Source organism: Oryzias latipes, chromosome 18 (genome assembly GCF_053564925.1).
Source record: "Oryzias latipes strain Hd-rR chromosome 18, Olatipes_Hd-rR_3.1".
NCBI classification, from domain to species: domain Eukaryota; kingdom Metazoa; phylum Chordata; class Actinopteri; order Beloniformes; family Adrianichthyidae; genus Oryzias; species Oryzias latipes.
This window is the reverse complement of record NC_136254.1, coordinates 7,874,171-7,899,717: the sequence shown is the minus strand read 5'-3', so window position 1 is coordinate 7,899,717 and position 25,547 is coordinate 7,874,171. Positions and strand designations below refer to the sequence as shown.

The following is a 25,547-nucleotide window of genomic DNA, read 5'->3' as shown; positions in this document are numbered from 1 at the left end:
GCCTCCCAGTGGCCCCCTTTAAAATTATGAAGTGATATTTATTCCAAGACATTGCAAACAAAACTTTCTAAATAGCAAATGAAAATATTCAATATTTGCTTTCAAAAATTATTTTTTGGTTTTCAAAAATATTTTTTTTGCGTTTTCTACACAAATGTTTTCACATGCATTGTGTCTCATTTCTCTTTTTCTCTATCTTTGATTTTGCTCTCATAAGTTTACATTTAGCAGACATAGCTGCCATCAAACAGCTGCTGATTGGTCTAGATTCTAACCATCACCATATTTTAACACGGTCTCTGCTACTGAGGCCAAACCAGCCAATGAGTTATATCGCTAGAGGAGACATCACGTGATTCCTCATGGGAGGAGAGCACCGCCATCTTGGTGAGGTCAAGTCACTGCTGCAGTGCATGCATGTGAGCACATTCTTTGCAAAATGCCACTTCATTGTGCGGGTTTCAACTGCCAAAATATGAGAAATTAGTCTACGAAGGAGGAAAGCATAACATTTCACAGGTAGGTACTATATTTTTTTCCTTTTAATGCTGCGGGGGCTTCATTATTAGTACACATGTTGACATGCATGATGCTGCAGAGGCCTGTTGCACAAAAGTAGGATAAGGGATTTAGCCAGGATATCTTGGTGATCCTGGCTCAATTGATCCCCAATCCGGTTGCACTAAAGCTGGATAGGGGGCAGGAGGATATGTTATGGTATAAATTACCACGGAGATTTATTCTGTGGAGCTAGCCTGCTCCAGACCAGGCTAAATTCCAGGATCTATTTAATCGCATCCCTAATGTCAGTCAGCAGTCACCACAAATGGAAACCAATAGTTATTTCACTGCTCACTATACATTGTTATCACATATAACTAGACCCACTGTCATTATTTAAATGTTCGTGATCATTAATTTCAATCATTCTGGATAAATAATGAGTTTTAGATGATGTTGCTATCATTAGATAATTTACAGTTTCCCATAGACTATAAGACTATATATAAAATGATAGAATATTAGGGCCGCAGAGGGAAAAAAACACAAGTCATAATATTGCAACCAGTTGTTTTAAAGGAGGACAGTTGTTAAAATGACAGATGTGGGGCATTTCGTGAAATTGTACTTCAGTATGGTTTCATAAACGAAGACATGCTGATGTGCCAGAATATGAAGTATCACATTTTCATAACTATCAAAACTGTAAAAAGAATATGTTGCTTTTCTGCAGAAAGAACCAGCCTCATAAATTTATGACTTTATCCTTTTTCCTCAGTGGGGCCCTAGTACTCTGTCATATAAACAAATACACATTCCATATGAATATAAAAACACAATGTGTAACATTATGTTCCTTTATTGAATAAGGACAAAAAAAGCAGGTAACTACACTCACAAAAAGTCCACTTTGAATGAACATAAAAAAATTATGGAAATGATTTCCACATGATTAGACAGCGTTACTTGAACAAAAATGAATAATATTGGTCCTACTTAATATATTTAGGTTGGGTCAACTTAATGTACTTAGGTTCAAACTAATAAATTTAAGTTGATCCAATTTAAATACTGCAGTTGGACCCAAATTTAAATTAATATTGTTGCTCACTTTCAAAAGATAAAAGTTGATCCAACTTAATTGAATCACTTCAATTATTCACACCTCATTAAATTAAGTTTATTAAACTTAAATTTGTTTGACTACCTAACACAATTTATGTGGATATAACTTATTTTTTTGCTTTAATTTTATTTATACATCTGACATTGGTAATGTTTCCCAAAGTGACCAACAATGGGTCTTTTAATTTTCACATCAAAGACATGAATTACTCAGCAAAGTCCCACATCTCAAGACAGGAGCTGAAATAACACAAATTCTGTCTTAAGTATTGTAACATTAACATTTTACCGCACAAGGGGGTTGTTCATCATCCTCTCCCACACTCTAACTCATGGTGCGGTAAAAAAATAAACATAACAGTTTAAATCACTAGTTAAAACAGAGTAAAACAGCTAGACAATAAAACCCATGGACAAAAACTCACACTTAAACCCAAATCTGCCCAGATAGACAAAGAAAATGGTATCGCACAATTCCTTGCGATTACTAATGTATCCAATTTAATGGTATCATGTTGGATCAACATGATTGAAATGAGTAACTTTTAAATGGATTTCTTTTATGTACGATCGACATGATTCATTCACGTAAGATTTACAAACATAAAATTTTCTTCTCTGGGTGCCGGCGGTGCTCTCTCCGCGCAGGGAGGGGGTTCACATTACACCTGAGCCGGGGGTGTTCGTGTCCCTGGGGGGTGGCTTGTGGTCCTTGCCCCTGAGCGCTGGGCCCCGTCAAATTTCCAGCTGTGGCCGAGCCTGGTCGGGCCATATTTACAACACCCCTTGTGGGCGCCCTTTTTTCCCCGGGGTTCCCCCCTCCTGGGCGGGGGCGGCGGGCCCCGGCCTTGCTCCTCCCTGGACCAACCGTGGGCTGGGTGGGTGGCTGCCTGGAGTGCGGAGCGGGTCTCCCTTGGGGGGTCCTGGCATGTACCTGGGGTTGGGGCGGGGGGATGCCCGGAACTCCTGGGTGGTGATGGGGTGCTCGTCTGGGGCTGTGGGCGTCCTTCTCCGGTGGGGCCCTGCGTTGGGCTCTCCCGGCGCGGCGGGGGGGCTGGTTGGGCTGGGGCGGCGCTCTCTTTCCCTCCGTGCCTCCCTGCTCTCTGGCTCTGGGGGCCTCGCGGCGGTCCTGCTGGCCCTGGCCTGGGTGGCGGTCTGCCTGCTTACGTGTGGCGTTGGAGGGATTCCGGCTGCCGATGCTGCTGCGGCGGGGGTCTTGGGGTTGGGATGGCTGGGCACTCTCCCTCCTTCTTTCACATTCTACCATCCATTTTAGAAGAACATAAAACCTCACCTGAGCACAGGTGTTAGCTCACCTTTGCACTAACAGTTTGCATGATTGAATGACTGAAATATTTCACACTAGTTGGTTTTAAGGCATAAGTATGCGTGTGAACACTATCTGTTTTGTGTATATGTTGACATGTGGACATTTTTGCAGCCAGCAGGTGTGTTGATAACATTTGAGTGTGTGTGTGGACAGGCCTTCCCCTTTTGTACTACATTTGAACCTTACCGTAATGATAAACAACCAGTAAACTTGTTGCTGTCTCTAACGTCCCTCTCTCTTCTTCCCTTCTCTCCTTTTCCGTCCGGTCCAACACCCAAGATTTTCAAACATGGTTGAAATTAATAAAGTTTGGCCTCAACTACAAAAGGGGTTTATTCAGACATACCTCTGGTTTGTATGAAGAATAATAACCCCTATTGTTAAAGTAAAATATGTCCAACACAAGAGGCCCTCAGCTCTCATCTGCCTGCCCAGCTGTTGGACAGGACAAGTTTAAAAAAAAAATAAAAAAATTATTTGCCAGGTGGAAGCCTCAAATTTAGAATGTTCTAAGTTTGTATCATAGTCTGAGATGGAGCTCGAATTTGGTTTCTTAAGCTCATTTATGTATGAAGTATGCCAATGAAGCATAGTAATTGTGGCTTTGAACTCGTTCTTAATATTTAGATGGAACTTCGACTAAATGAATGTTTCTTGAGCGCGTATAATGGTATGCCAAATGGAAGTAAACTTCATGGCAGTTAAGCTTGTTGTAGTACTGTTGTTGGAAGCTTCGAAATAATGGATGTTACTAAGCTCATATAAATAGTATGCCAAATGGAGGGTTTATGGCGTTGAGCCTGTTGATAGTTTTGATGGAAACTTCGAATAATGGATGTTACTTAAGCATGTCATAGGATGCCATCGGAAGCTTTGGATTGGATGTTAAGTCAGTGTCATCATACGGGTTGTTCATGGCGGTTCAAATTATAGTTCCTTACAGCGTTTTGCGGATGTGGGCTTACGTTCTAAAAAATCAGGTACAAGTAATTCTTATGTTGGCTCCCCTTTCATTTCTTTCCCTCTCTCTTTCAGAAAGTATGTTCCCCTAGTGGTTTCCACGAACGGGAGCGGCCCAACAGTCAATGGTGCCGGGTCACACATAGCAGATCCATTAGATAGCATGTTCCCTTTGTGGCGCTGTACTCGAACGGGAGCGGCCCAACGGTCAATGGTGCCGGGTCACACATAGCAGTCATACGTGAAAATGGAGTGAAATGAAATTGGAATGCCGCCGAAAACACACCTCATCTTATTACACACTGACTATACATTTACATTTTCTTCTTCTTGATGATCTTGGTGTTGGGGGTTTTTGTTACCCGAAAGTTTTATGGAAAATTATTTTATGGAATTGAACGGAGCCTTATGCCAAAACGAAAGAAGTGAATGCCAACTTAAAGAATTTGAATATTAAGTATGTGGAAATAAATATTTTTTACTGCAAGAGTTGTCTGACAGAAATAAGCGACCCGTCGCAATTTCTGGAAGGCACACTCGGCAGTGTTTTACAGGTTAGTGATAGGGCATTTCAGTTAATTAACTCACCTGATCAGCGTCCTATTTAAGCCAGGTGCGCAGTTGTTCATTCTCTTTCCCTTCAGCGCTCATTCGTCGCCCCTCCCTCCTCCCCGGCTTCCACCTGTCGGCTCCGTTAAGGGGGTTTTTGTTACCCGAAAGTTTTATGGAAAATTATATTATGGAATTGAACGGAGCCTTATGCCAAAACGAAACATGTAAATGCCAACTTAAAGAATGTGTATTTTAAGTATGTGGAAATAAATATTTCTTACTGCAAGAGTTGTCTGACAGAAACGCAAACTTTATTTTGTTAAGCTTATATACAGCATAATAGGATTAGGCTATTATAGTAATATGGATTTATACATTTCTGACTCAGTGACCTTTGAACTGAGTCAGAACTTTTCTTGCAGATTTCCAATGGATTCAGACTTAAGGACATAGAAGAAAGAGCTAGCCCAGATGGATCACTGTGGTACAAACTAGCAGAATAGTCTGGCTATGTTGAAAACATTTTGTGGAAACATACCATCTGTGTTACACCAAATTGATCACTCACATGAATCGGTAAATTAAATTAATTCAAATTAATTTTATTTATAAAGCACCTTTCATGTCAAACAGACAGCTCAAGGTGCTTTCCATAAAAAACAAAGAAGAATACAATAAAACCAATCCCCACACATGTAATAAAATAACTAAATAAGCCCCTTATAATAAAATACACAAAAAACAAGCACAAATACAAGAGAAATGACAGAGCTAAAGAAAAGAGAACCCAGAAGGCGTCGTCCGCCCTGTCCTCCTGTTGGCCGGGCTGTCAGCATCTATGCAGCACAAGCACAACTCATCCCAAGCACCCCCCGCCCCAGAGACCCCCAACCCCCAGGCCCAGAGCACCAAACATGGGCGCACCAGGCCCGGCAGCCCGGAGGAACCGGAACAAGAGATGTCAGAGGACAAGCGTGGCCAAAATCTCTTGGAGCCCGAACACTGACACCCCAGCCAAGGCTGAGAAAACACTCATAAACAGTTTAAAATGTAAAAGTAATAAAATAAGAAAGTTAAAATATAATATATAAATCAGGTAAAATATGAAAATATTAATTCAAAGAAATAAGATAAGGTGATTTAGTGCATAAAAAAGTCTAAAATATAAATTATAATAAGTTAAGACATAAAAGGACTAAAAGGCATTAAACAAATAAATATGTGATAAAATAGCATGTAAAATATAAGAGCACATTTGAGATCTAATTAACCCTTGTGCTATCCTAGGCATTTTAACATTGGGAGTTGGGTCATCTAGACCCACGAGACAGTGCTCTGAACCTTTTTTCTTCAATGATTTGTGATCTTCAATGGTATCCATGGATTACCGTATTTTCACAACCATAGGGTGCACCGGATGTTAGGGCGCGGTCTCAGTCACTGAGGATTTTCCGTCTTTGACACATACAAAAGGCGCGCGCACGTTAACGCCCCGTTCAGAACCTCAGCGCTTCTAGAGTGGGTTAATAAAAAATCCAGTCTCTGTTTTTTTTAGAGGAAACATTTTATTTTGTTACTGTTCTCCCTAACTGAATAACACAAACCGAGTGGTCACTCACTTGCGCGCTTCTGTTTCCCTTCCTCCTTATCCTACACAAGTGGCGCTAAAGACACACAGCACAGACACAGAGGTACGCAGCGCGTGCCATTACGTCTCTTTTCTTCCTTTCTCTCGTCCAATCAGAGCACGAGAAATCATCTGCCTTCCGGTTCATGCAAAGTGGCTTCCTTTTCATGCAAAGTGCCTTCCTTTTCATGCAAAGTCACTTCCGTTTCATGCATACTCCTCTCTCGCACGCACATATATACTTTTCCTCACACGCACATATGTACTTGTCTTTCACATACATATATTCTTTTTTAAGAGAACAATGAGAGTGAGAATGTATGTATGTGGAAAGTAATGTATATGCATGCGAGACAGAGAATATATCGATGCGCAAGTGAGAATACATATATGTGCAAGTGAGAATATATGTATGTGCATGTGAGAATATATGTATGCGTAAGAGAATATATGTATGCGAAACAGAGTATATATGACTGTGAGAGCAAGAATGTATGAATGTGAATGGTTCAGAATAAATAATGTCTTATACGGCCCCTCATAGACTTGTGCCAGTCTGTCTCTGCATTTCTCCTATGCGCTAGCGAAAACAGCAGCTTAAAGCAGTGGGCAAGCTGCTTTTCTGCTTACTCCTCCTGTACTGAAATGGTTGAGGATTATGAGGTAGAAGGAGCATAGAAGCCTTTAAAAAGTAGATAGTTGCACTGCAGTTAGGTTCCACTTGGCCTTTACGTCTCTCTCCCTTCCTCCTTCCATCTTCTTCTACGACCCACAACTACACGTTAGGCGCACCGGCTCATAGGGCGCCCCCTGCTGGCGGAAGAAAATGTATGACTTTTCTTCTTTCCACCTTTCCACCTTTGTCATGGTAGGGAGAACACGTCAATGTAAGGGTGGGGGTCATCTAAGATAGCAAAAGGGTTAAAAGGTGAGTTAAATAGATAAGTCTTTAATTTCTTTTTAAAAACCTCAACAGTGGATGAGGCCCTCACATCCTCAGGCAGGCTGTTCCACAGACGAGGTCCGTAGTGTCTAAACGAGGCCTCGCCATGGATTTTTGTCTTGACTCTAGGGACCCTCAGCAAGCCTGAGCCTGAGGATCTAAGGGCTCTGGGAGGTTCATAAGATAAAAGCAATTCTGATATAAAAGAAGGACCAACACCATGGACACTCTTAAAAACTATTAAAAGAATCTTAAAATCCTGAAGCTGACAGGGAGCCCGTGCAGAGATTTTAAGATTGGTGTAATGTGCTCCCTCTTCCTGGTTCTCGTTAAAAGGCGTGCAGCAGAGTTCTGGACTAGCTGCAGTTAAGAGTGGTTTATTTACCTCAGAAAAGGGGGCATTACAGTAATATAATCTTGATGAAATAAAAGCATGGATTAAGATTTCAGCACTGGCTCTAGAGAGAAAGGGTCTCACTCGGGCGATATTTCTAAGATGGTAAAATGCAGTCTTGGTTACTTGATTGACGTGTTTTCAAAGCTAAGATCTAGAATCACACCAAAGTTCCTTACTGTATCACATATGTTCATAAAGTGGGTTGACAGATAAAATTGGACCCTATCTCTCTCAGCTTCAGAACCGATAACTAAGACTTCAGTTTTGTCCTGATCGAGCTGCAAAAGGTTCTCTCCCATCCACATTTCAATATCTAAAATACAGTTTAAAAGGCTGTCCAGGGGTCCAGTGTCATCAGGAAACACAGCTACATAGTACAGTAGTAGAGTAAATTTATTGTTTTTCTTTGCTCTTTTGTTTTTTTTAGGGTATATCTGTGGTTAACTTTTGGACTTTTTGTTGACTTATTATTTATCTGTTATTATTATTTATTGACTTATTATTGATTTATTTAAAATGTGATAAAATATTATTGTTTATTATTATTGACCTATTATTTATTTATTGTTATTATTTATTATTATTATTATTGACCTACTATCGATTTATTATTATTATTTATTATTAATAATATTATTTTTTTATAATTAATGACTTATTATTGACTTATTGTTGGGCTTTTCTAAATAATTTAAATTACATGTCAAAGTGGTCTAAAAATTCTAAATGTGTAGAAATTATTTTAAAAAATTCTTTGTAATGAAGTCCTGCAACTATGAATTTTTCATTAAAGATTGAGCTTTCAAGGTTGACTGTTTCTCTTATTTAACAACAAATGATGTATATATAGATCTATATCTAGATCTATATATATATATATAGATCTAGATATAGATCATCCACTGTTGAGGTTTTTATTAAGATAGATAGATAGATAGATAGATAGATAGATAGATAGATAGATAGATAGATAGATAGATAGATAGATAGATAGATAGATAGATAGATAGATAGATAGATAGATAGATAGATAGATAGATAGATAGATAGATATAAGCTACTTAGATGCCACTAAAGGCTATAGAAAACATTGCCACGTGGGCACCGACGACCTCACCAAGATGGCGTCGCGCTCCGCCTCCTTTGGCCAGGCTTCCCAGGCAGGTGTGTCTCCTCTAGCGATATAACTCATTGGAACCAGCTCTTTTTCAGTTTAGTCCCTTTGGCTGAAGAACAATTCATTTTTCATCATTTTAAAAATACTTCATACTTTACTTCTTTTTATTTTTTAGCATTGATTCTTTTTTATTCAGTCAGATTTGTGAATTTATGGCTGAGGATTTCCTGAAGCTGTAAAGTTTATCTGCTGACATTACTCTAAATCAACAAGTCTGTGTGGAATCTGTGAATCCTCCGGAGAAAAATATTGGTAACAATTTTGATTTTCTTCAAGATCTGTTTGTCGAAACAAAACAAAAAAACAAACAAAAAAAGATTTAAATCATATGTTGTTTAATGCAGCACAAGTGTTTTGGAATAGATTAACATTAACAGCAGTAATAAGCTAAAGAATGACGGCTCACAATGACGGCTCACCAAAGTAGAATTAATGTATTTAGCAGAAGAGGCATTTTTAACCTTTGTGTTAATTTTCACAGGGTGTCTTATTTTTTAGAACTTGTGTGTTTTTGTCTAAAGTAAAAAAGAAAAAGAAAATTATTCATAAAAAAAACCTATACAAGATGCCCTGTTTGATTTTATTTTTGTGGCTTTGCTGCTCCTTCTGGGTTTTACTCTCAGAGAAACGGGCCAGAATGTTTGAAGACTACAGATTCCCGTTCAAACAGAAACGACACAAATTCCAAAGTCCATGTCTGCCTCCATGCACCGTCAATATGAAACAGAGACACCTGATTGGTTACAATCTAGACCAGGGGTCGGGAACCTTTTTGGCCAAGAGAGCCATAAACGCCACATATTTTTAATTGTAATTTTGAAAGAGCCATACAATAATGTGGTGTCTCTTTCCCACACTGAGGCACGGAGACTTAACCTCTTTTAAGGTTCTTTATTCTGGTTACTGCACACCGCAACAAACGCCGTAAAATTAATTCAGCAACTCCTGAATCTCTCCCGCTTAGATGAGAGCGCTTCTCCCAACTTTATATTCCCCCTCTCCCGCGTCAGCCCTCCCATTTCCCTTATTCCGCCCATAGCTGAACCCCATTGGTCCAAACTACCTAACAACAGGCTGAGCGACAGAACTGAGAGCCAATCAGATCTCTGCTTGATGCGTTCATGGAACTCCAGAACTTTTAACGCGGCCCACCAGCCACCCAGCCCAACTCAGTCAGTCCGCGACAATATGTTTAAAACTAAATATACAAATGAATGTGTGCATTTGATGTAATTTCAACACTTTCAAAGTACAAGTCTGTGGATTCTGTTTAATAACATCGTTATGCTGTTGCTAATAAATGATGAGTATTTCTCGTGGTGGTTTTGCTGATGGTCTAGTCTGGTTGATACGTGGTGAGTTTCTGCTTCATGCAGGCGTTGAGACTTTAAACGTGATCTTAGGTTGGTATGAATGTACTTTAGATGTGAGACAGACTGCTCACATGCAGACGTGGAGCCAAACACACACTCACACGCTGCAGTGAGGGACGGGTAGCGGGTTTTACGTTTTTACAATCCCTGCGCGATTCACCTGCTGCCGGTCCCCACAACCCCTCACCCCCACCCTCTGCTTTCTTCTTCACACCTCCCGTCCCCGCAACTGAAAGAGCGCGCAGTATTAGGCACGGCAATTCACAGGTTTCCAGCTGGTACAAACTCTGAGAAAAATTAGATAATAGTAAACTGATATGCGGTGCAGATTTTTCTCCCCAAGCACCGATACTACTGCGCGCCTCTGGCATCGCATCGCGCACGAGAATGACTGGTCTAATGAAAAAAAAAAGTATAATTAAAGATTTGTCTGCGAGCCACATGTGACCATCAAAAGAGCCATATATGGCTCGCGAGCCATAGGTTCCCGACCCCTGATCTAGACCAATCAGCAGCCGTTTGATGGCACCAACAGTATGTCATGCTGAACTGAAACTTATGAGATCAAAATCAGAGATAGGGAAAAAGCGAGATGAGACACAACGCATGTAATAACATCTGTGTTGCAAACGCAAAAAAATTTTTTGAAAGCGAAAAAAAAAAGTTCCTTTAAAGCAAATATTATTTATTTTCATTTGCCACTTAGAAAGCTTTGTTTACAATGTCTTGGCATACATATCACTTCATTTAAAACAAGTGGCCTTAAATTATTGCAACAAAAAAAGATATGCTGTATAGATACATACACTTGGATTTATATCAGTTTGAAATAAAAAATAAAGAGCTTTACATTTCATCAAAAATGTTATGTAATGTTTTCTTTTTTGCCTCATTGGCTTATTGTTCTGCTTCAGGCATTTGGATTTTTTTCTGCTGTCATGAGGCAGCTTCATGTTTATGCTCATCACTCATTTATAGAGCTTTACTTGACTGTCATGTAGGCCAGCAGGTGGCAGTAGTGAACCAGAACAGTGTTTTTGGAGCCTAATATTTACACAGCTGCATTTTCAGCTGTTCATGACAATATCTAAATGTTTCTTTTAAATAACATTATAAGAAAAAAAGCTCAAACACAGTGAATGTGGACTGGATATTCGTTTCTAAAAGGGAATCTGTCTCTGGTAAATTCAGATACATGAAACTAGAACTTTAGTAAAACATTTAACAAATACATTATTTATAGTGTGAGTATTGTCTGGTTTTTATTTGTTTGATTTCAGTTTTGCTTTCTCAAAGCTTCGTTCAAGTCTCGCTGTACCATGCCAAGCCATGCTTCTTCTTAAGGAGGGTTGCCGGGGCCGCTCCTCTTAGAGTTTTCTTTTATCTTTGTCAGATTATGTTTGTTTATTTCTCCATTCTGTAACTGTTTTTTCATGTATTTCTGGGTTTTCATGTCAAATGGTCAAACATGCTTCATAAGTTTATGTTTATTAGAGAATCTAAATTGTCCCGATGTGTTGATGTGAGTGTGTGGTTGTGCGTTCTTGCAGTTTGGCCAAACAGAATCAAGTATTTACACGGACCATGGTATCATTTCTGATATGTACACTTCGTCGGCCATTAACCCTTACGTAACTTACATTCACATAACAAATACTTCACTATACATTTACAGATACATTTCCCGACAATGGTACATTCCATTTTTATGACAATGGTACAATCCATTTTTATGACAATGGTACATTCCATTTTCATAACGTCCCTTAAGGGCGGCCGAAAAAGCCTAAAGGGAGGGAAGGACAGACCTTTGCTCCACTGAAGATCCAAAGTCCCACAGCAGCAACACAGGTCAAACCCCCGTATGGGTGCATGTGACTACGGCTTAATGTGTTAGAGAGAACAGCTTTGATAAAGTCACAGTGTACTGACCACACCAGCTGATGATTAACAGACCACTCCCAGAAACAGATTTTTGTGTTGAAGTTTGGTTAACCTGTAAGTTAAAAGACACAAACTTCTGTGATATATTTGCTTTTGTCTTGGATCATATTTTTTAAATGGTAAATACTTTAAAATTGTTGACATTTATTATGCAGCGTTGAAACTGTGAGCTACGTTAATGGGACCCACATTTGAATGGACTTAAAATTTCATAAAATGTTAACTTTGAGAATAAAAGGGACACCGTTTTCCTTCACACTGAAATCAAAGTGTTGGAATGTGCATCACTATTTTTTCCTGTTCTGTCAAAATGGATAACCATGGCTTGATCCTTGTGGGTAAAATACATTTATATCTAACCCTAATAGTTGATAGTTGATGTTTTTTTTGCTGCCAACATTCTAGTTGGACAGTTTGATGGAAAACCAGCAGCAGAGTTAATACATGGAAACAAAAATCGGTGTAAAACTTAACAGGACCAATCCCAACATGGCAGAGGAAGTTGAATATTTTCATGTGGATTTAGGGGCTTTTGATTGCAGGTGTCGTCCAGGTGTGTGTCTGAGCTCCTGCATTCTGAAGAAGATGAAGCACCAAATAGCAGACTTCCCCAGCGGGCCGCTGGATATTTACAGGAAGAAGGCCTCCTTCGACTGGAAGGAAATGCTCGTCTTCATCGATGGAGATGAAATCCTCCAGTTCAAGGTGAACTAAGAGTCTCTGCTCCTGCTGATGATCTGCATTGGTAGTTCAGTCTCACTTGCTGGAGTCTGTAAACATGAAACTTGATGTGTAAAGACCCACTCTGATGAAAATTGTTTTTTTTTCTGATGATGGAGGACATTTATAAAGAAAAATAAGCGTAAAATTGAACTTCTGAGTATTTCTTTATTCAAACTGGTGTCAATCAGGAGTGAAGGAGAAAATACCGTTGGAAAAAGAGCAAATTTGTGATGTTCAACCTCCCTGCTCCAAGCTCTCAGCAATGGGTAGACTAGAGGAATAAAACACAGTTCTTTTCCATTTTGGCTTAAACTGTGTGATCATAATTAAGAGACCATTGGGAACACTTTCATAATAACTTTAAAGATGATCAGAGTGGAGCTTTAAGGCTGTTTGAGTTCAGTTTTGCAGCTTTTAAGCATCAGAATCTTTTTAGTTTTCATATAGGAAAAAAAAAGACTAAAGGGGCTTTTCTGAAAATGTTCAAACTCAGAGAGCTCCTGAAAAATGTTGGAGCTACAAAAAAAAAAATCAAACTGTGTTTTATTAAATATTTATATCTTGTCGGGACCTTTCCAAATCAATCCTGTTTGACTAAACCAGACTTGACGGAACCGTTCCTGGTTGGATCAGTCTCTCTGTTAAATGTGTTTGAGAATAAATGCATCTTTTCAAGATGCATTGTTTTTTTCAAGATGCATTTTGTCAAGGATTTTCTTTTTTTTTTTTTTTCAAGATGCATTGTTTTGTTTTGTCTGCATGTATTCTGTATTCTTCATGCAGGAATACATCTTCAAGAGTCTGGAGAACGATCCTCTGTTTGCCCGTCAGCCAGGAGAAGACCTCTCCGTAGAGAAAATGAGAGAGTTGAACTTCCTCAGGTGAACACGTATGATGAATAAATGATCCCATTCTTCAACATTTCCTGATGAGATTTTTAAAATCTGCAGAGTGAAGCAATTATTCCGCTATAATTTCCTGACAAACGAAGAAGCGACGGCAAACCCCTGGAAGCAGATGATCCTGGAGGACTGCCTCTGCATGTACGACTGGCCCTGCCTCGGCAAATTATTCCTTCACAAAACAGTACGTCTGCCGTATTAGTATCATTTATAGAAAGACAAACATTCTGTTTCCCCTTTTCTTGATTGTTTCAAGTCAAATTTTTAATTTCAGATGTTTGGGGGAACCATTGCTAAGTCGGGATCAAAGAGACACCAAAAATTTGTTGAAAGCAGCGAAGACATGACGGTAAGAAGAAAGACAAAGAGTTTGGTTTTAGAGGAAGTCCTTTAAGCTCTCCCTGTCTTACTGACCCATACTGAGGGACAGCGTAATGGCTCTGGGAACATTTGCAAATGCTATGAGTGAACTTCAGATTCCAACTTTGAATATTTTAACATTTTGATTTCAGTTGGTTCTGGAGTTTATATTACCAGCAAACTATAAATCATAAATTCTGACGAAAGCCTGAAACATTTCACTGTGTGAATATGATTCTATAGAACAGTTTTTTCAACCTTTTTTGAGCCATGGCACACTTTATCCTTGACAAAAATCCCGCGGCACACCAGCATCCCAAAAAGAAGGGGGGAAAATTATAGTCTGTACTGATGTACAGCCCCTCTGCAAACTCACATGCATTTTTGTCATAATTTTGTTAGAAAAAGCTGGAAGCTGCAGCTTTTTTTTCTAAAAGATGTAATAAAGGTTAAGTTAAAAGATTTAAAAACTGGTTTATGTGTGTTCGTTGTGGTTTCAAGACGTTTAAGAGGAGAGACAAATTGTGCGCTGAGACGCTGTCACTTTTAACCCAATGCATCATGGGAGATGTAGTGCAAACAGCCGCCGAACTCAGACAGACTTGCGTCTCCGAGGACACCAGATCTTGTGGAAAGCTACACCGCTAAAGACGAGCTTTAGCTGGTATTTTTGTTAGAACTGAGCGACTTTATCAGAACAGAACAAGGAAGTGAAGACTTTAACCACTTGTGATTGGTCAGACTGATGACATGTGATTAAGAATCCAAGAATGATTGGTGGAGACAGTTAAAGGGGTGGGACTTTTCCAAAAACAGCTGAAACTACGGCTAAATCGCGGTACCGTCATTCTTACCGAAATGTCTTTAATAGAATCAAATAAACACAAAGAAAAAAGTATTTTATGATCTTTCATATTCCTAACTCCTCAGTGTTTTATCAGGACCTGTTTGGATGAACACAGAGCTGTAAATGTTTTTAGATCAGTGAATGAGGGTAGTTTCCCACGGCACACCTGACCATCTCCCACGTCACACTGGTTGAGAAACACTGCTTTAGAAAACACAAATCTCTGTTTTAAAATTAACTATCAGAAATATTAAACATTTCTCACAAAATTGTAATTTTTGAGAAGCACAGGTTTTGGTAAAAAAGCTGAGGAACACTTGAGGATCAGGGTTGGGTAGATGAGCACTGAGAAAACACTTGATGCCACATCGGTGACTCCTGAGTTATTCCTCCCATGAGGCTTTGCTGCCTTTGAATGACTTACCTACGAGTTCTCAGGTCTTTGGCTGTTTCGCACTGACTGAGCTGAGCCATGGCAGCAACACCAGAGCCCTGAGGACCACAGCCACATACGACCCATCCACCCAGGTCAGCCCACTCTGCCCATCACCCCAAACATCAAGGCTTGAAATCATAGAGTATAGAGAGACTTCTTCTTTCTGGTTTGGTGTAGGAGTTTGTGATCAACTCTCCAGACTTCGAGGCAGCCAAGTTCTGGATGGGGAACCTGGGGAAGAACGCCACCCACTGTTTGCTGTATGCCCAGCTCTACACACCGGACCAGGTCTGCCACGGCCTTCACGCCTTTGTCGTGCCGGTAAGATCCTGAAAACCATTTGTCTCTACAGAGGTCAAAAGTCTGGATCACAGACATAGATTTGGACTGCTATCAACCACTTGCTGTATCTTGTGAATGGGCTGCATGTGAAGTGTGTGGTCTGTGTAATCACACATAAACGTGAGCAGAAGACGTGTTGTGTGTGAACCAAACAAGAATTAGCTGTGGCGTTCCTCAGGGTTCCACACTTCCATCTTTTTCATGTATGCTTCCTTGAGTCTTTAAAAAGAAGATTATAAAAAAGGAAGGGGCAGCGTGGCTGTGTAGTGGTTAGCACTCTTGAAAAAAAGGAAGAAGATCCTGGTTTGAATCATGGTTGGGTTTCTGTGTGGAGTTTGCATCTTCTCCTCGTGCATCTGTGGGTTTTCTCCAGGCATTCCAGTTTCCTCCCACAGTCCAAAACAAAAAAGCTTTCTAGGTTATTTGGTGGCTCTAAATTGCCCTTAGGTGTGCATGTGAGTCTGACAGTATGACCCTGCAACAGACTGGCGTTTGGTTCAGGATGAACCCTGCCTTTGCCTAACAGTGGCTGGATTGGCTCCAGTAATCTAATACCCCAGAAGGGATTCAGAACCTGAAAATGGATGGACGATAAGAGAAAAAGGCTTTTTTTATGTGTTGTTTCCTTTTCATAGACTTTCCTTATGAAGTCATTTTTATTTGCACCAATGTTTGCTTTAAAACTACAACTGATTTGTTTTAAAGGGAAAGATTTCAAAATGAATGTATGAATATGAAGTCAGAGCCTTGTGGAACACCAGAACTAACTGTAGCAGAAAACACTGATGTTCAAACATCTCCACATCATCAAATCATTTTCTGCAGTCAGAATGATGAACGTATGGATGTTTGTGTTTTTTAGTAAAAGATAGTTTGATGTTAAACTCTCTGCAGGTCAGAGACCCAAAGACCTTGCTGGCATTGCCAGGGGTTCTAGTTGGAGACATAGGCAAGAAACTGGGCCATAATGGACTGGATAACGGGTCAGTGAGACCAGAGACAGACACTTTTCTGTATTCTTATTTTGTCTGTATCTAAGGTTAAGTTATAACTGCCTTCTCAGTGGTTGAAATGGTTGAGCATATTTAAAAAAACGTTTAAAACATTGATAGTGTACATTTATTTTTGTTATTATTATTACTGATTTTTTAAAATGGTTAAACACAGGTTATTTTCTTCTCTGGGACAGATAGAAGTTGGATCATAGAGAACACAACGTTACCAGAACTGTGACTTTGGAATTTTACCTTTAGACAGTTTTTTCCACCAGTTTCTTTTTAGTACCATTAAAATTCCCAATGTGGATCAGAGCAGTTTTTAATTTACAACAATGTTTAACTTCAAAAGTACACCACATCTTTTTACTAACTGCACGGAAACTGAGAGGCTTCAGCATTAAAAAGCAGCTAACAGAAAATAAGAAAATCCCGGGTTTTCTTCCTACCAGGTTTGTAATGTTCCACAACGTGAGAATCCCGCGAGAAAACCTGCTGGACAAGACGGGAGACGTTACCCCTGATGGACGCTACGTCACTCCGTACAAGGTCAGAACTCTGCTGAAGGTTTAAAGATCCTGAAGAAAGCCGGTTTCCATCATCATATTTCGTTTTACTACTTCTTCACCTCTTTATCCGATTCTCTGTGTCTGTGTAAAACGTTTAGAATTGAAGCTTTTCGTGGTAAACTGAGGGGGACCTGGCTGCAGACAGGATGGCGCCAAACATCATTAACAAAGCGGAAATTCTACGAGATTTCAGAATTGTAGCACCTTTTATTTAAATCTTTTAATGTGAACAAACCATTAAGACGAGCTTATAATTGGTCAAAAACGGTCATTGGTTTATTCATTTCAAAAATGATATTAAGAAAAGATTTGTAAAACTGTTAACGCTTTCAAACCAGAGATTTAGCTACCATGTTTACATTTCTTTGACTACAGAAACCTTTCAATACTGAATGCGATCAACGTGAATCAGTGTATTCTGTCTCGGAGAAAAGCAGCTTTGCACCGGTATGCAACACTTTATCTGAGTAATGTGTTGCATATCAGTGAAAAGCTGCTCTAAAGTGTTGCTTACCGGCACAAAGCCACTTTTCTCTGCTGATTTGCTTTGATCGGGGAAGGAGTTATGGTATGTCAAAGGGCAAAGAAGACAACTTAGGTGTTAGAGATTGTAGCTTAAAACTGGAAAAAAAAAAATAATAATAATAATCACAACTCTTAGAGTCGGCAGTTTAATTTCAGCCAAAAAAAACGGTACTATTGTAATATTTTTTGACAGATTAAGACTTTCAATTGAAAGTTTCTTCCTTTGATCCAAAATTTTAAAGAACTGTTTGTTTTTTTTAATCAATGAATAATAATATAATAGAAATGATAATTGGCTTATAACCAGAAAAGAAAAGTGACAGGCAGAGAATCAGAGGATCTGACTAGTTATGGCACTGTATACTGTATACTTTGCTGACGTTAACCTGCTAGCGTTAGCATACTTCAATTCAATTTAACACTGAACCACAACTGTGGATCCCAGCTTTTAAGGAAAAAACAAGCATAGTCTAAAGTTAAACAATAAACAGGTTAGCTTGAGTATAAAATAGAGAGGGTCAATGAGTGAAAAAAAAAAAAAAACCTTTCTATAACAAAAACCTGGTTGTCACCAACTGGCCTCCTTTCCTTGTTTAAATGGGGAACAAGCAGGTCATGTATTTGCTCTCTAAGCTTCGTTTGGCCTTGTATATCATACAGGACTGCACATGCAATAGAGAGAATATGTAAATAAAGGAATTTCCTCAATGAACTCTGTTCACATCACCTCACTCCGATTTTGCTTTCTCTAGTAGAAACTGCTTTGCATCCAGGCTTTGTGCTTTATTTTGTTCAAATAAACAGTTTTATAACATTTTCATTTTAAAAAATCTGTTTCCCTTGTGTTCTGCACAGTTTGTCAAACCTTTCTTTTAAAATTTTCTCTTTATCTTCTGCAGGACCCCAAGAAGCATTTTGGAGCTTCTCTTGGGGCTCTGTCTGGTGGCCGTGTGTTGATAAGCAGGATGAGCATCGTTCACTTAAAGCTGGCTGTGATTGTGGCGATCCGCTTCTCAGCCACCAGGAGACAGTTTGGACCCAAAGACACAGAAGAGATTCCAGTGCTGGAGTACCAGTTACAGGTGGGGGTCAGAGCCAGAGGCGGAGTTACAGCAGCCTGTCCTTTGGGCAATAAGCAGATTCTCTTCACAAAAAGACAACAGTCTGTCCATCTGCTCAAGAAACATTATAGTTAGAACATCAGGAGAATGTGTGAAGCTGGAAACTATAGACAGTTATGCACTGAAGGAAGTTTGCCTGAAATACTTAAATTTATTCCTTCATGATAGAGCTGTGCTTCAACTTTCCTTAAACTAGTTTCTCCAAAAACTTTAAGCAGATTACTTTGAAAGAGAATAATCTGGAGAGAATGAGTACACTAAGGTTTCCAAAACTCAAAGGAATTCTAGCTCTCATGTTACTAAACACTCGGTCCAGTCAGCATGAAATAAAAGTCTGTTCCAGCTTGAAGGATCCTAGCAGACATCCTGAAGAGTCTCAGTCTTCAGGCTCCAGCTCAGATGTTGAGTCTCAGAGGAGAAAAGGCCACCAGAGCTGAGGATGTGGCTGCAGCTGATCACGGATCACAGCTTTTGGTTTCTCTGCAGCAATGGCGTCTCATGCCTTACCTGGCAGCAGCTTACGCTCTGGACTTCTTCACCAAATCTGTCTTCATGAACTTTGTAGAGTTCCAGATGGGACAGATGATGAAGGACAAGAGTGACAGACAGGTGAGTGGACAAGCTGCACGTCTGGACCTCAGGCAAAGGTCATTGATGGATCAGAGGCTCACTCACCGCCTCTGCTTGGAGAAACCAAGCAGCTTCAAGTGTCAGACTTTGCTGGTTTCGTCCACAGGACGAGTTGGGTCGGGAGATCCACGCCATCACCAGTTCCTGTAAACCTCTGGGCTCCTGGACGGCTCAGAGGGGGATCCAGGAGTGCAGGGAGGCCTGCGGAGGACACGGATACCTCGCCAGTCAGCTTCAGCGCACATGCTCAGACTCTGAGCGGGCCTGAGACCTGACTGCTGTTCTTGTGCGTTTCAGTGAACCGACTCGGCAGTCTGCGTGACGACAACGACCCAAACTGCACCTATGAGGGAGACAACAACGTGTTGCTGCAACAGACCAGCAACTACCTGCTCAGCTGTTTCCAGGCCAAACGGCACAGTCAGTGTCCATCTCACTCTGTGATGAGCTTTGAAGTTTCCGGGTTTTTCTCTGAATGTTTCCTTCAGTCACTTTGACTCTAACACTGCAGACAGAAAGGTGGCAGCAGAGGCTGAGGCTGCAGCTGCAGCAACCATCAGTGAGCATCTCTGCTTCTCCATAACACCTCTGTGTTTGTCTGCTTTCAGACGCCGTTCACATTCAGTCTCCTCTTCACTCTGTGGACTTTCTGGACGATTATCAGAACATCCTGAAGACCAGATTCACAGCAGGAACAATGGAGGAGTGTCTGAACTTACAAGGTCTTCATGAAAAACTAATCACATTTATTAGACAAATGCAGTTTTTTATGGGAACGAAGAGTTTTCCTCAAAGCAGAGTTTAGTTTATCAAAACATATTTTTACCGAAAGAGGCAAGGCAAGTTTATTTGTATAGTACAATTCGTACACAAAGTAATTCAAAGTGCTTCACAAAACAGAAAAATGCATTAAAATCATGATACATCTTAGAAATAATCATTGTAAAATTTACTTTAAAAGAAAAGAAAAAAATTGAAAATTGATTTAAAAATAAAGGAAGGAAAGAAAAGTGCAGATAGGTATGAAGGGCCGTATAAGACATTATTTATTCTGAACCATTCACATTCATACATTCTTGCTCTCACAGTCATATATACTCTCTTTCGCATACATATATTCTCTTACGCATACATATATTCTCACTTGCACATACATATATTCTCACTTGCACATCCATATATTCTCTCTCTCGCATGCATATATATTACTTAACACATACATACATTCTCACTCTCATTGTCACTCTTAAAAAAGAATATATGTATGTGAAAGGCAAGTATATATGTGCATGTGAGGAAGAGTATATATGTGCGTGTGAGAGAGGAGTATGCATGAAACGGAAGTGACTTTGCATGAAAAGGAAGGCACTTTGCATGAAAAGGAAGGCAGATGATTTCTCGTGCTCTGATTGGACGAGAGGCTGCCACCTCCTATTTTGAACAGAGGCTAACATGAACCAGCAAGAAGGAGCCACGGTACATATCGCCGTATTTGCTCACTCTTCCAGAAGGATGTTGTTTCCATTTCTTATGTAGTTTCTTTTTGGAATAATTTAGTTTATCATTTAGAATGGAAACAAGATTTGGAATTTACCAGCAAAATACTTTTTAACCAATAAAGTGAAAGAAATCTCATTCAAACTAATCCATAAATTCTATCCATCCAAACTATAACTGCAAAGGTTCAAAAAAGATATTGATGTTGCCTGCTGTTTTTGTCAAGAACACCTTGAAGATGCTGTACATTTATTTTGGTCATGTCCCTTTTCCACTACTTTCTGGTCTAAAGTTTGTCATTTCATTTCCGCCCACATTGACCCTGACTTTCGCCTGTACTTAGAAAATGTTATGTTTGGCATCACCCACTGTCCATCTCATAAAAAAGAACAGTTGTACTTCATTAACCTTTTGTTGTTTTTATGCAAATGGCACATTTATAAATCAAAAGTTACGAATCATACTCCTCATTTCTCACTCTTTATCAATGAGTTCAAACAATACATTAAGACAATAAGAAACTCTGATAATAAGAACGCCATCAAAACATTAGATCTGTGTGTTAGTTTCAATATATCTGCATAAAATGTATTAACCCCCTGGCTTGTTCCTTCGTTGTTGTTGTTCACTGTTTAACATTGTTCTGTATTGAATTTTTACATTCAATAAAGTTTGAAAAAAAAAAGGAGCCACGGGGGTACTGCAGCAGGCCATCGGAACCTTAAGAAGTATTTTATCTTCACCTCACCATTGCCTTTTTTAAGACATGACAGCTGGTTTTCCCACATTTATATGAAGTTATGGATCGAAAACAAAAGGAATTTGTTTTAATGTAAATGCGTGTTCCGGCGTCTACAGGAAGTGTCGCCCATAATTCATGCAAAGGCTCATGGGGGCTAGGAATAAGGTGGATACGGGTTTTCTGTTTCGGTGGCGCTTCTATTACCATTATTGGTATTTGAGACATTCCTTTGTGCCTCTAGAAATGCAGACAGATTTGTGACCACTTGAGGTGAAGATAAAATATTTCTTAAGGTTCCGATGGCCTGCTGCAGGACCCCCGTGGCTCCTTCTTGCTGGTTCATGTTAGCGTCTGTTCAAAATGGGAGGTGGCGGCTTCTCGTCCAAGCAGAGCACGAGAAATCATCTGCCTTCCTTTTCATGCAAAGTGCCTTCCTTTTCATGCAAAGTCACTTCCGTTTCATGCATACTCCTCTCTCACACGCACATATATACTCTTCCTCACACGCACATATATACTTGTCTTTCACATACATATATTCTTTTTTAAGAGTGACAATGAGAGTGAGAATGTATGTATGTGTAATGTAATATATATGCATGCGAGAGAGAGAACATATGGATATGCAAGTGAGAATATATGGATGTGCAAGTGAGAATATATGTATGCGTAAGAGAATATATGTATGCGAAAGAGAGTATATATGTATGTGCAAGAGAGTATATATGACTGTGAGAGCAAGAATGTATGAATGTGAATGGTTCAGAATAAATAATGTCTTATACGGCCCCTCATAGATAGGACCTTTCAGTCATATACACGGCTAAACAGAAATGTTTTAAGTCTAGATTTGAACATGAACACAGAAGAGGCCTGTCTTACGACTTCAGGGAGGCTGTTCCAGATTTTAGCTGAAGAATATTGAAACGCTGATTCCCCTTGTTTAGTTCTGACTCTGGGAATCAACAGGAGGCCGGCCCCTGAGGATTCCCCTTGTTTAGTTCTGACTCTGGGAATCAACAGGAGGCCGGCCCCTGAGGTCCTCAGATTACGAGATGGTTCATATGGCACTAACATGTCAGAGATGTACTTTGGTGCGCGGCCATGGACAGACTTGTACACAAGCAGAGCTGCTTTGAAGTCTATTCTTTGAGATATAGGGAGCCAGTGCAGAGAACTGAGCACAGGACTAATGTGATCATACTTCCTGGTTCTGGTCAGAACTCGAGCAGCAGCATTCTGGATTTACTGAAGCTGTTTTACAGCTCGTTTGGAGAGGCCGGTGAGCAGGCCGTTACAGTAGTCTAACCTACTGGAGACAAATGCATGAAGAAGTATCTCCAGGTCTGGCTTTGACACTATGTTTTTGATTTTGGCAATGTTTTTCAGATGGTAAAATGCCGCTGATGTTACTGACTTGATATGGCTGTTAAAGTTCAGGTCAGAGTCCATGATTACCCCTAGATTTCTGACTTGATTTGAGGGTTTAAGAGACAGAGAATGAGAGTGAGAATGAGTCCAACAGATGAGAAGCAGAAGAAGCAAGAAGCTCCTTTGACGTCTTTGTCTCTGCAGTGTCTCTACTGCAGTCTAACAGCGCCCTCGTCTGTCTCCTCAGTGCCTCTGGATGCCTATAAGTGGCTGGTTTGTTTCCTGATGGAGGAGAGTCAGAAGAGGCTGGAGCAGGAGAGAGCTGCAGGCAGAGACGACTTTGAGGCTCGGAACAACAGCCAGGTAGGAAAAGCAGCTTCATTTCAAACTAAAACTCCCACAGAACGTGATGGATTCTCCATAAATGTGCTGGGAATTGTGGGAAAAATGGGAACAATACATTAAAGATTAGTCACTGTATTGTTTTTCCAATCTGTAAAATTGTAAAGCACACATAGTGAAGATGAACACAGAAAAGAAGACTTGGAGCCGCGATCACTATGTTGAACCTGAGAGTGTCTCTTTGTGAAAATTATCTTATCATCAGATGTTTTTTTATTTTTTATTAATGTTTCCCGTTTTCCAGTTTTTCAGTGTTTTTTTTTTCAACATGGTCTAATTATTGGCTTCCAGCAAAGATGACATTATATATCATTAATGTGACTTATTTCTTTTTGAAAATATTTCTGCATACAGAATGTGAAGAAATTGAAGGGATTGATACTAAACTTTCTTAAAGAAACTGTCATAAAAAAGGTTTGGTCTGCTTTAGAGATTCATAAAAGAGCTTAGAAATAAAACAAATCTTTTATTCAAACAGAAAACATTTGATGGTTTCCCTGTTTCAAGTCTTTCATAGATTTATTAAATGATTCATCCTTCATAGGATCAGGTTAAACCACTTCTGTTTTTCTTCTCCATTGTTGCTCTGAGAAGTTTCCTGAATCACTTTCAGTCTGAAATCTCCAAAATCTGTGAAAACGGCTCCTGATCACAGAATTCCTGCAGTGAAATACCACTGATGACCCTAAGGTGGCGCTTTGGACAGAATTCCAGTCTAATAGGCCAACACTTTGGTGTTCTACTTTGTCCTCCTGGTTTCAGACGTTGAAGCTGCGGCCGTCTTTGTCCAGGTTTACTTCTGCAGGTCTCTGGCCATCGCCTTCATGGAGCACTGCTGTCTGCAGAACTGTCAGCAGCTGATCTCAGATCAGGACACGCCGGCTGCTCTCAGAGCCGTTCTCAGCAAGCTCTTCTCCCTGTATGGACTGTGGAGCCTCAGCAGCCACATGGCCACACTGTACCAGGGTATGTTGAGAAGGAGGCGGTCTGCTGGAGGCAGAGCTGGTAACACAAAGGTGATCTGTGTGCAGGCGGATATGTGAATGGAAGGAGGCCTGCAGAGCTGCTGCAGACAGCAATCCTGGCTCTCTGCTCCCAGGTACACAAAGACATCCACCCACAGAGCAATGACTGTACGGCTGATGATGCTGATGCTGAATCTGTTTGTGGCTCAGCTGAAGGATGACGCCGTTGCTCTGGTGGACGTCTTGGCTCCGCCCGACTTCATCCTCAACTCTCCTATTGGTAAAGCAGACGGACAGGTGAGAGCATCACCAGGAGCCGACTGCACTGAAAATCTCTTCATACCATGTTTAATGATTCAGCAGAAACGGCTGTTCTTGATGAAGAAGTGTCTCTCCTGTCTGCAGTTCATGGTTTTGACTTGTTCTTTATCAGTCCTGATGTTTCTGGATGATCCAGGCTCCATTTCTCCAAGCTCAGCAGGAAGTTTCTAGTTTAGTGTGGTTCTTTACAGGAGTAATGATTCAAGGCTTTCCTGCAGTTTCTGGGTTATATTCAAAGACCCACTATAATGAAAACTGTGTTTTGGGTGTTTAACACAAACATTTTCCTGATGATGGAAGACATATAGAAAGAAAATGAAGATTAAAACTGCATTTTAGTGTTTCTTTATTCAAATTGTCGTGAATCAGGAGTAGACAACATAAAGACTTGCCTTTGGAGAAAGCTTGTAGACGTTTTTGTAGCTAATATCCTGTGATTCATCTCCATGTTGCTTCTTCCTGCAGCTCTACAAGAACCTGTGGTCGGCGGTGCTGCAGAACAATCAGGTGCTGGAGCGCCCCTCCTGGTGGAAAGAGTTCTGCTGGGACAAACCGGTGGTGGGATCTCTGCGCTCAAACCTGTAGATCTTCATCTTCCTCCTTCACTGTCAACCAAAAATGCTCATTTCTCTCTTTTGGGTCAGATTCACTAAAGTCTCTAATGAGGACTGCAACACTGTACAAACACACAAATAGATGACATGTTTCAAACACCTTGACTGCATTTTTTTCTAATCAAAAAGGGTTTATTCCAGACATAATTAAAGATTTAATAAAAACCTGTGTGTGACAGAATTCTTCCCATCTGCTGACTGTCACTGGGTTTGTGGATTAGAGTCTCAGGAGACTCAAGAACTTTAGGCCACAGCT

The 25,547-nt window shown here is 40.1% G+C and overlaps 1 protein-coding gene across 3 annotated transcripts; it reads left to right on the top strand.

Moving 5' to 3' along the window:
- The first annotated feature begins 381 nt into the window (after window positions 1-381).
- On the top strand, window positions 382-25,456 carry LOC101168027 (peroxisomal acyl-coenzyme A oxidase 3). Of its 3 annotated transcripts, none has more exons than XM_023966139.2 (19): window positions 382-519; window positions 12,472-12,634; window positions 13,436-13,533; window positions 13,603-13,738; window positions 13,829-13,903; window positions 15,200-15,289; window positions 15,375-15,518; window positions 16,434-16,522; window positions 16,987-17,083; window positions 18,528-18,710; window positions 19,236-19,358; window positions 19,486-19,606; window positions 19,677-19,799; window positions 19,988-20,101; window positions 23,237-23,352; window positions 24,183-24,357; window positions 24,423-24,490; window positions 24,567-24,653; window positions 25,143-25,456. In XM_023966139.2, the coding sequence occupies exons 2-19, from the start codon at window positions 12,515-12,517 to the stop codon at window positions 25,260-25,262; spliced, it is 2,079 nt and encodes a 692-aa protein (XP_023821907.1). In that variant the 5' UTR covers window positions 382-519; window positions 12,472-12,514; the 3' UTR covers window positions 25,263-25,456. The 3 variants fall into 3 exon arrangements, 2 of the variants coding, with proteins under 2 accessions (XP_023821907.1, XP_023821906.1); XM_023966138.2 differs by lacking the exon at window positions 382-519 and adding an exon at window positions 8,646-8,864; XR_013651239.1 differs by lacking the exon at window positions 25,143-25,456 and having other exon boundaries at window positions 24,154-24,357; window positions 24,567-24,614.
- The last annotated feature ends 91 nt before the right edge of the window (window positions 25,457-25,547 follow it).